Source organism: Pristiophorus japonicus, chromosome 16 (assembly GCF_044704955.1).
Source record: "Pristiophorus japonicus isolate sPriJap1 chromosome 16, sPriJap1.hap1, whole genome shotgun sequence".
In the NCBI taxonomy this organism is placed as follows: domain Eukaryota; kingdom Metazoa; phylum Chordata; class Chondrichthyes; family Pristiophoridae; genus Pristiophorus; species Pristiophorus japonicus.
The window spans coordinates 22733523-22745532 of NC_091992.1; the positions used below are offsets into that span (position 1 = coordinate 22733523).

At 39.3% G+C, this 12010-nt stretch overlaps 1 protein-coding gene across 16 annotated transcripts in view; it reads left to right on the forward strand.

Annotated features, from left to right (window-relative positions):
- The window catches only part of myo18ab (myosin XVIIIA b), a 299468-nt gene that overhangs the window by 184188 nt on the left and 103270 nt on the right, over positions 1-12010 (forward strand). For all 16 annotated transcript variants that reach the window (XM_070857110.1, XM_070857122.1, XM_070857108.1 and 13 more), the window contains 4 exons: positions 430-589; positions 3993-4179; positions 5936-6176; positions 8083-8192. In XM_070857110.1, the coding sequence (XP_070713211.1) occupies positions 430-589; positions 3993-4179; positions 5936-6176; positions 8083-8192 (698 nt within the window). The remainder of the gene's footprint in view (positions 1-429; positions 590-3992; positions 4180-5935; positions 6177-8082; positions 8193-12010) is intronic.

Here is a 12010-nt window from a genome sequence, read left to right on the forward strand (position 1 = left end):
AGGTCCTTGGGTGAGTGTGGATTGTGGGTGAGGTGCTGAATTTCCATCACTTGCTCATCTCCTCTACACCCTACATTCCCACTGATCCTCCGTTCCTCGATTCCAGCGGCCTCCCCCGTTGCTGCTCTTTTTACCTGTTTCCTCGTCCCTTGCTGCCCGATGTCGCCATCTTGGCCGCCTCAAAAATGTCTGGTTTTTGAAAAATAATTCCGGATGACTCCATCTGGGATGCGCAAAATGTCCGGTTTTTGGAACAATTCTGGATTCGGGACGTTGCACCTATACAAGGTCTTCAAGATATATGTGCATCACTTAACATTACATATCTGAATATCTGAAGAAGAATTATTTGACGTAGATAACTACTTTACATTGTGTGCTGGGTGGGAGCAGAGAAACTACTAAAACCTTTGCTTCCTCGTTTTACAGGCCAGAGCCCATTATTGAAAAGCAACAAACCTCATCACTTCATCTTAGGACATTGCTATAATACCAATTGGGTAGAATATGACACAACCGGCTGGTTGAATCATGCGAAACAGAATCCTGCTTCCCAAAATGCTGCTGCCCTACTGCAGGATTCACAGAAGTAAGGAGTAGCCATTTTTACAAAGTGCTTGGTACAATATTTGTAAGATACAAGTAATATTGATCGAGTATGTCGTTCTAATTCTTTTTGTGAACATAAGAACATAAGAATTAGGAGCAGGAGTAGGCTATTTGGCCCCTCGGGCCTGCTCCACCATTCAGTAAGATCATGGCCAATCTTCTACCTCAATTCCACTTTCCTGCACTGTCCCCATATCCCTTGATATTCCCTTACTTTTCAAAAATCTATCGATCTCTGTCTTGAATTTACTCCAAGACTGAGCTGCCACAGTCCACTGGGGTAGAGAATTCCAAAGATTCACCATCCTCTGAGTGAAGAGGTTTCTCCTCATCTCAGTCCTAAATGGCCAACCTCTTATTCTGAGACTGTGACCCCTGGTTCGAGATGCCCCAGCCAGAGGAAACATCCTCCCTGCATCTACCCTGTCAAGCCCTGTAAGAATTTTGTATGTTTCAATGAGATCACCTCTCATTCTTCTAAACTCTAGAGAATCGAGGCATAGTCTACTCAATCCCTCCTCCTAGGACAATCTCCCCATCTCAGGAATCAGTCTGGAGAAGCTTTGTTACACACCTTCTGGCAACCTTATAAGCCCCTTCCTTGGGTAAGGAGACCAAAACTACACAATACTCCAGGTGCGGTCTCACCAGTGCGCTATATAATTGTAATAAGATGTCTTTACTCAAATCCTCTTGTAATAAAGGCCAACATACCATTTGCTTTCTTAATTGCTTGCTGTACCTGCATGTTAACTTTCAGTGATTTGTGTACAAGGACACCAAGGTCCCTCCGAACATCAATATTTTCCAATCTGTCACCATTTTAAAAAATGCTCTGTTTTTCTATTTATTTTACCGAAGTGGATAACTTCGCATTTCTCCACATTATGTTCAATTTGCCATGTTCTTGCCCATTCACTTAGTCTATATCCCCTTGAAGCTGTTTTGCATCCTTCCCACAGCTTGCATTCCCACCTAGCTTTGTATCATCAGCAAACTTGGATATAATACATTTGGTCCCCTCATCTGAATCATTGATAGATTGTGAATAGCTGGGGGCCCGAGCACCGATCCTTGCGACACTCCACTAGTTACTGTTTGCCAACCCGAAAATGATCCGTTTATTCATATTCTCTGTTTTCTGTCCGTTAACCAATCGTCAATCCATGCTAGTATATTCCTTCCCCCCCCCCCCCCCCCCAATCCCATGAGCCCTAATTTTGTTTAATAAGCACTTGTGTGGCACCTTAACAAATGCCTTCTGAAAATCAAATTACACCACATCCATTGGGTCCTCCTTATCTACTCTAGAAACATAGAAAATAGGTGTAGGAGTAAGCCATTTGGCCCTTCAAGCCTGCACCGCCATTCAACAAGATCATGGCTGATCATTCCTTCAGTACCCCTTTCCTGCTTTTTCTCTATACCCCTTGATCCCCTTAACCGTAAGGGCCATATCTAACTCCCTCTTGAATATATCCAATGAACTGGCATCAACAACTCTCTGCGGCAGGGAATACCACAGGCTAACAACTCTTTCTCCTCATCTCAGTCCTAAATGGCCTACCCCTTATCCTAAGACTATGTCCCCTGGTTCTGGACTTCTCCCACATCGGGAACATTCTTCCCGCATCTAACCTGTCCAGTCCCATCAGAATCTTATACGTTTCTATGAGATCCCCTCTCATCCTTCTAAACTCCAGTGAATAAAGGCCCAGTTGATCCAGTCTCTCCTCGTATGACAGTCCAGCCATCCCTGGAATCAGTCTGGTGAACCTTCGCTGCACTCCCTCAATAGCAAGAACGTCCTTCCTCAGATTAGGAGACCAAAACTGAACACAATATTCCAGGTGAGGTCTCACTAAGGCCCTGTATAACTGCAGTAAGACCTCCCTGCTCCTATACTCAAATCCCCTAGCTATGAAGACCGACATCCCATTTGCCGCCTTCACTGCCTGCTGTACCTGCATGCCAACTTTCAGTGACTGATGAACCATGACACCCAGGTCTCGTTGCACCTCCCCTATTCCTAATTTGCCGCCATTCAGATAATATTCTGCCTTCGTGTTTTTGCCCCCAAAATGGATAACCTCACATTTATCCACATTTATACTGCATCTGCCATGCATTTGCCCACTCACCTAACCTATCCAAATCACCCTGCAGCCTCTTAACGTCCTCCTCACAGCTCACACCGCCACCCAGCTTATTGTCATCCGCAAACTTGGAGATATTGCACTCAATTCCTTCATCTAAATCATTGATGTATATTGTAAAGAGCTGGGGTCCCAGCACTGAGCCCTGCAGCACTCCACTAGTCACTGCCTGCCATTCTGAAAAGGACCCGTTTATCCTGACTCTCTGCTTCCTGTCTGCCAACCAATTCTCTATCCACGTCAGTACATTACCCCCAATACCATGTGCTTTGACAACTTAGTTACAACCTCAAAAAACTCTTAATGGATTTGCCAAACATGATTTCACTTTCATAAAACTGTGTTAACTCTGCCCAATCCTATTATTATTTTCTAAGTGCCCTGTTACCACATCCTTAATAATAGATTCTAGCCTTTTCCCTACGACTGATGTCCGGCTAACTGGTCCGTAGTTCCCTGTTTTCTTTCTCCCTCCTTTCTTAAATCGCGGAGTTACAGTAGCTACCTTCCAATCTGCGGGAACCGTTCTAGAATATAGGGAATTTTGGAGGATAACAACCTCTTTCATAACCCTAGGATGCAGGCCATCAGGTCATGGGGATTTATCAGCTTTCAGTCCCATTAATTTCTCCAGTACTATTTTTTTTTAACCATACTAATTTCTTTCAGCTCCTTATTCTTGCTAGACCCTTGGTTCTCCACTATTTCTGTGAGTTTTTTTGTGTCGTCTTCTGTAAAGATAGACACAAGGTATTTGTTTAATTTCTCTGCCATTTTCTTATTCCCCGTTATAATTTCTCCTGCCTCAGCCACATTTACTTTCGCTGATCTTTTCCTTTTTACATACCTATAGAAGCTTTTACCGTTTGTTTTTACGTCTGTTGCTAGTTTACTCTTGTATTCTATTTTTCCTTTCTTTATCAATTTCTTGGTCCTCCTTTGGTGAATTCTAAAATCCTTCCAATCCTCAGGCTTACTGCTCTTTTGGCAACATTATAACTTCTCTTGTTAGCCACGATTGGACTACTTTTCCTGTGGGGTTTTTGTACCTTAAAGGAATGTATGTTTGTTGTGAATGATGTATTCATTCTTTAAATGCTAACCATTGCTTGTCTACCATCATACCTTTTGAAGATGGTGTTGGCTCAGGTTTTGAAATTTTTTTGTCTTTTTCTGCCTTTATTGTGTTGTTTAATTACAGTACAATTGCCATTTGTTTTTCTTCAGGAAAATCATTAGCAATCTGTTTATGGGCAGAGCTGGAACAGTCACTGTATTGTCTGGTTCAATTGCTGGCCTGGAGGGAGGATCCCAGCTTACCTTGAGAAGAGCCACAAGCATGAGAAAGACTTTCACCACTGGGGTAGCTGCTGTGAAGAAGAAATCATCTTGCATTCAGATTAAACTCCAAGTGGTTAGTAAATCAATAAGCCAGTTTCAATATTTAGATATCATTGTCTTTTAGATTAGGATGGGTGCATGTTTGAAAGAAAATTGTTCTATAGTGAACAGTTACAGTGGTTGTATAAAGAATGGTTTAATATTTATTCAGTTACTGCTTATCACAATTTTTATTCAATGCTATAGTAATTTGAATTGCTTCATACAACATCACTAGAAGTCTAAAAAATATCTGAAGTGTTGTCAAGTTTAATTTTCTTTGATTTGTAAAAGCCTTAGGGTTGGAAATTCCCCAACCTTGCACTCGGTTTTTCGGCGATATTTCGCCACTTATGGTGAAAAACTGCGAACCAGGAAATTCGTAGAAGTCTTGCTCCGGCGGTTTTAAAAAAGCGCTGGGGAGCGGACCGCTGGCGTGCAAGACTCAAAAGCGCTTTCGCCTAAAATTTGGCTCGCACATAGGACAGAAAAAAAACGCCCGGGAAAAACCTGCGTTGCAGACCTTAGAACAGCGGTAGGTGTGAAGACCTGCTAAAAAGGTAAGTTAAAGTTTTTATTTTTTAATTCTTTTGCAGTGATTCGATAGTTAAGTGTCTTGTGAATGTTTTATGATTTTTTTAATTTTTTTATTTTTTTGGAATTTTTGGGGGGGGGTTTTCCCCCGCTCCCTAGGCCCAACTCGCAGTGGTATCGGCCTCGGAGAAAAGTTGCAGAAAATTTGTGGTTTGTGCCACGAATCCTTGTGCAACGCCGATTTCTATCATTGAGAGCATTTTATCTCATTTTATTTTTCGCGGAACAATACCGCTATGTCCAAAAATGGAATTTCTAGCCCTTGGAGATTGTTTTTAAAAAAAAAAATTAAAGATCAGTAAATTATAACTCTCTGCAATTGGATTAGAGTCCATATATTAATATAAATCTATAATAAACAAAACCCTTTTAATTGCAGGGCAAAATAATTATTTATTCATTTAAAGCTGGTAACAATAATAACCCTTTCTGTTTTGCCGCTAATGCTTTTACAAATCCTACTTAATTTTTTGTTATTAGATGAATTTGTAATCTTTTGACTTATCATTTTTAATTTGACTGTCTCAGTATTTAAGATAAGGCCTGCTTTTATGTTGAAGTTGTAGTAATAGCATCAATATTTCAATGTTGTTGAAACTTCAAGAGCCTCAAAATTGTTTCTGCATCATATTAAGCACTGAGATTACCTATTTCCATTGTTTGCTAGACTGCTTTAAGGAATGCATGATCTATATATTCCATAGTTACCATTGTATTCACTAAAACTCCGAATTTTTCTGAAACGTTTTGTTTTGTTCGGTTCATAGAAAAATATGCTTTTCAAATGCAATTAGGTCTTTAATGGAAGTATGGGATGATAAAGTCGGTTATTGCACTCCGCTTCATTCAGTTACTTCTTGGAGAGAAGGACTGATTATTTCACATTTCTGATGGCTGTTATGGATTCCGACTGGTGAATTTGGGCACCTTTTCGAAAGCCTATATTTCTATCCAATTGGCAGTTATTCAAAAACTCTTAAATTTGTCAAATTCATGCTGGCTGCATTAATTAATCTGTGCATTTCTAAATGCTCACTAATTTTATCTCGAATTATGGATTCTGCATTTCTATTCTAGCTGAAATGTCTAAATAACAAAATGCATAAAAAGTGGATCAAATATTCTTGTCCTCAAGTTAATAGAAAAAAAAGGTAAGCTATTTTGATGCCTGGATTAATTCAGTTCTTTTTTCACAGGATGCTCTTATTGACATAATCAAGAAGTCTAAGATTCATTTTATCCACTGTTTGCTGCCAAAAACTGATACTTTAACTGAAACAAAGGTGTCTCCAACTCCTTCTCTCAAGTCTGGAATCATAGAAGCTGATGCCCAGGCAGAAAACTTTGAAGCCGGTCTGATGCAGCTGGATCTACCACTGCTTCGAGCCCAGATCAGGGGCTGCAAACTTCTTGATGCCCTTAGAATATATCGACAAGGTAGGTTCTGTTCAGTTAAATTTCATGTTTATGCATCAGTTTTCAAGGTCTGTGCAAGAAAAAAAAGTCTGTTGATTATACTTTCCTATTCATAGAAGTAAGCCATTAAAAGGCATTTCCTGCATATTAACAGGGACAGGTTACGTAGACGGGGGAGTTTTAGACAGGAAACCCGAAATCTGGGTTTCCCATCATGCTGTGGGGGAGGGGGGGATGGTCTGATGGGGGCAGAACTTGTGGGGATGGGGGAAAGCACTCCTACTCCTCCTGGCCCGCGATCAGTGCTGTAAAAGCAACCAACATCCTCCCCGAAGCTGTTCTTGCCTCCCTTTAGGTGCCGGATTTCCCGAGGATTCTTGAGACCTACATAGCAGATTAAATCAGAGGCTGCCAACCTCATTAAAATATTTAAATTACCAACCCGCCTCTTGGAAGTGGGTTGACTGCCTTCCCTTTGTCCCGCCTTCATTAAGTGGACGGGTTGGGGTCAGGTTTGAGTTTTACATTTTTTTACATCTGACGTGACCCCAACCCACCTGTTTTCGCTGTTAAAGTTCAGCCCATTGTCTTTGTACCTATGTCTATAATATAGTGTCAAAGTTGAAAAAGCTGCACAGTTCTTGTATGCTTACTTGTATAATTTTAATATTAAGATGCTGACTCCTAATTGTCCTCGAAGCTTTTTGATATTTGAAGGTTTCACATATTGGAAACTTTTGATTGCTGTTGATTAGGAAGGTTTTTTTCTATCTTACCTCCTTTTATCTTCAATATAATAAATATTTAATATAATGTGTATTGACCATTTTAAGTCTATAATCCTGATGATGAATGGAGAAATAAAACAGAAAGTCAGTTCTATCAGAGGAGAATAACCTCTATACAGTAAAATAGAGCATTTCGGATCTATAATAGGTGGTGGATACATGAATGGCATTTCTACAACTCTGTACATTCAAACCCGGATGTGAAATGCTGGGAAATGGTGCAAGCTCCCTCAAGAAACTAATATGACACTACTTTGGTCACAAAGGCCTGGAATTTGCAGTCAGCAGTAAAGCAAAAGAATTCACTGCTGACCCCAAAGTGGATCTCGTGATCCCTGTGTCAAGATCTTTGTGTTTTCTGATCTTAAGTTCAAATCAACGGAAGTTAGTGGGGATTCTATTGTGCGAACTGCTATGATGTCAACAGGCTATCTAAGCAACCAATCAAAAGGTAGACTTCTCAGACAGGGAACAAGGAAGTGAGTAAGCTCTTAAAATTCGAACACATATTAGTTAGAAAAACAAAAATTGGGGTTCTCACGTGGGGAAAAGGCAAACCTGAATTAAAGATTGACAAATGTAAAAAAAAAAGTAAACTATTTTTTTTTAAGTTTCTAAAATTTTAATTTTTATAAAAGTATAAATTTCACACTGCACAAAATAAAAATTAGTTTTCCAGGCCCTTAATATTTGTTTAGCATAATAACTCTGTCAAAACCCCAGTTACCCTGATCCATTTGGGTCTAACATTTAGTGGGGAATTTAATAGCATACTTGCTGCAGAAGAGCCACAGATCTCGTCAGTTTCAATGATTTGAGAGATTTCGCTCATCGCCGGCTCTGAGAGGCACACAGCACAGCTTGTTTTGGAGCTGTCAGTGACAGACTGCAACTTCGGCGCATGCATCAAATCCCGAAGTTGCGGTCAGTTTCAAAGGCGGAATGGCGGTAATCCTGACCGCGAATTCCAGGCCAAAGTTTCTAAGTAATTATTTTCTCAGTGATTAGAGAGAAGTGCTGCAAACTGAAAATACTGCTTCCCTCCTTTCTTTTTTAAACCATAGTAGTTGGCATCAAAACAAAGTAGAATGAGTAATTTAAAAGAAAAAGTAAGCAGTGCCTTTCTTTGCAATCTGTAGGTTACCCAGATCATATGGTGTTTTCGGAGTTCAGACGACGTTTTGATGTCCTTGCACCACATCTGACCAAAAAACATGGACGTAATTACATTGTTACAGATGAAAAACGGGTGAGTTAACTGTGACAATGCATTTTAATCAGCTGACCTGGTATTTACTGAACTTGAGCATTGGTCTTTTGATCTTTTTCCAGTTTTATTGAAGGGTTATGTATTGTCGAGTGATACAAAACTTTATAGGCCTAGAAATTGCAACCGGAAGCGTACCTCTGGACTACGCCCTGGACCCATGAAACATTTATGAAATTGCCTCCTGGCGTCCAGGCTGTGAAGAGTTGCAGTCTCGGGCTCGAGGTGGACGACAGAATAATGGCCCATGGATCCCAGGGACACAGGCGGTTCGGAAGTGTCTGTGGGATCATGTGGGCCCGATCATCTAATGACCAAGAAGAATTCCATTGCAATCATTTACAAAGGGAATCCCCTAATGATATGCAATGGAATCCCCAAATAATGATACAATGTACTTAATTCTAATAATTATAGAATTGCAATTTATTCATAAGTTCCTTCATTGCACCAACCTCAGTAAAAAAAAAAAAAAAAAAATTTTACTTTTTGATAAATAATTTTAAGTATCATTAAGACTAATATTTCATAAACTCATTTAAAGTGATGTGCATAATTTTGGATTTTTAAATGTTTCATTAAAGCCTTGTATTTACTCTTAAGCTGATTCAAGCAGGCCCTATTGCCGTAAGAGTTGCGTGGGCAATTGCTGGGCAGTTGTTGGACAAATAGTCCAACTCTGTGCCAGCAATACTCAATTTCAGGCGGTTTGGATGATCTGTCAAGGCGAGAGTATTCCATCACGGAGACCGCAATTTCAGGGCCAACTAAATTTAGCAAAATCAAAATAAAGTTCATATCTATGATAGAGAGAAGGTAAATCTACAAACATACATCATGTTTAGAGATACATTTGGTCTTTTTGGACATGGCACTTATCTCCGTTTCCATTGCCAAAGAACCAGAAATATCAAAAGATAGCTACGGTCATCATGGAGCAAGCAATGTATCCTGCTTTCTCCTTGCACCATAGGAAATTATACTCATCTTGTCCACCTTGGAGAATGAAAAGTTGTGTGTACCTGCTGAGATTCAAACCTGAGTCTAACACTCAACATACTGCGCTATGCAAGATTCTATATTCACAATACCACCTAGCCAAATTGGTTCTCTGGTGTAGTTAATCCAAGAGGAAGTGTCATGTACTATTGCATTTTGTGTTGACCTGCTTCGGTCTGTAATTTACTTTCTAAAGGTCTATCTGTAAATGTGAAATTATATTGTTAGCTACAATTGATACATTACTCAGAAGAAATTAAATATAAATAATATCAGAGAAGAATCACTGATTTATGCAAGGATTGGCAATATTCTACTTCTCCACCTGATTCCCCACCTGGTAATTTGCTCAATCTATGCTCTCCGAAGAGAGGGAAATTCAGTGAGATTTTAGATTGGGTTCATTATGGTCCGAGATGCGTTCGAGTGGAGGGATCGATAAGACTATCATTAAAAAATCGAGATTTGGGCATATTAAACTTGCACGAGTAACTCACGGCCAAAATTCTGCAATCTATTAGGCCGCACGTTTGATTTGCACCCAGATTGCATGTGTATCCCAGCAGCTAGCTTCAAAAATTTAGTGAGAGCCTAGGAAACATTACTTGTCCGTAATCTTGATCAGGGAACAAGGAGACCAAGGTTAGTTAGATAATTAACAATTATATTTATTGCCGAATTGAAAAATGTGATTGGAAAAATTAAGAGATGAGAAAGTAAAGAAGAATTTAAAAAGTCAGCATGAAGATTGTTCAAAATATACTGATAAATATAGTTTATATCAGTCATTAGAAGCATGGACAACATTTAACAAATTTACAAAGTTACACGAGAATTTGAAATTTATCTTATTACTTGATGGCCAAATGGAAATATTAGTTGGCAATGTGTAAAAGGGGCGTCATCTACCTATCTCAAAGTACTGTTTTTGAGGTTCACGGCCAAGGTCTCAGTATTTAGTCAAGAACATAAATGTTGAAAAAAAATGTTGGATGGCAGAGGTCTTAAAACTATGTTGAAAAAATTCATTACACTAGTACTAAATATTCTTCCAAAATTATATTCTGTACCAAAATAATTTTCAGCATTAAAAGACACTGGCCCGGAACTTGCGGTCCTGATGATGGCAGACTGGCAGTGTCGTCGTCATTCCATCTTTGAAACTGACCGCAACATCAGGATTTAGCGCATGTGCAGCCGAACGTGGAAATCCTGAAGTTGCAGTCTGTCATTCATTCCTCCTCCCAAAGGCTTTACGGTCGACCCCAGAGCTGTTCATCAGTGAAATCATTGATCTGACAAAAATGTCCCCTTTTCTGAACAAATCTTGCTGTTCGAAACCACTTAAGAAGTTAGACCCATTCACTCAGACGGTGATCTGAGTAATAACTGTTGATAAGCAACCGTTTTGGCCGTGAAAAACTAATTTCATATTGGTGGAATGTCAAATTTCTTCACTAAGTTAAAAATGATTGATTCTAAAATTAATAATATACTTTTTTTTAAGTTTGTTCATGTTATTTCAGTCTCTAACTTAACTTAGTGTGCATGTAAAAAATATTTTTGTTCTCTGCAAATTTTATTTAAAGTGGTTGATGGTGCTTTTTATTTCCTGGTTCCCTGTCTTTGCGAATTCTGCAATCTGATTGGCTGCTTAGACAGCTTGTTGACATCACATCAGCTTGCATTATGGGATTCCCCCCACTAAACTATGTTGCTTTCAGCTGCCTTTGGAATAACCGAACTCTGGCCACAGAGATTGCAAGATCTTTGTCGGAAGCTTGCTTCAGGCCAGCAGCGAACACCTTTGCTTCACTGCTCACCGTAACTTTCGGGCCATTAAGAATATTTGAAACTGCAAAGTACAGGTTTCTCTGATTTTGATTTGCAGAAAAAAGTTGTAGTACTCTTATGGATTAATCCCAACTAGTAACCTCTAGTTACATGATAGCAAAATTGTACAAAAATAAATTTTGCAGTAGCAATGTAAACACTTCTAAGAAAATAAATGAATTAATGGCCTAGAGCAAAAAATCTCATCCATGGACTGTTGTGAATCTTGTGCTTAACGGTCTCAGACATCAGGCTAGTACCAACAGCTGACCCAAGTCTCCTTTGTATTTCACCTGTAAATCAAAAGTTGAGCCATGCGTAGGCAGTTAAATTAATGTCTTCAGTTGCATGAGTTTTCTCGGAGCAACACTTTTAGGCATCCAATTTAGTTTGTCTCATCCTGATCCAAAATGTACAGGATTGCTATGGGGCTGAAACAGTAAATGTTAATTATTTTGTTGTCATACGAGTGCATGTATTTGTGATACATGACCCAGGGGGAGAAAAAAACAAGTGCAATGCTATGTGCATTTAGCAAATTAAATTGTTGTCTATGTAAATTAGGTAACAATTGAAAATTGATTGCAGTTGAACTCTGATACTTTTGTTCTGTTCTGGATGAAAAGTGGAGAAGTCAATTAACAGGAGTTACAGACTGACTTTTATTTTACTATATTCCACTACACAAGGCCACTAAATCACAGCATCTCTCCACTTATTTAAAACAAAATATTTCAATCAAAATTGTTGGAACAGCTAAGGTCGGGATGGGGGAGATGACCAACAATACTCTTCTTGTGGTGCAGTGTTTATTGGCATGTTAACCATCTGTGGAAGATTGTTTTTGAAACTGCAAGTAAACAGTGCCAGTGAAAAATGATACACAAAAGGTATCCTCCATATAAGGCAGTACTTGCTGTGTAGTGAATTGATCACTGTGGCAACTAAAGAACACAAAAGCCTCTTTA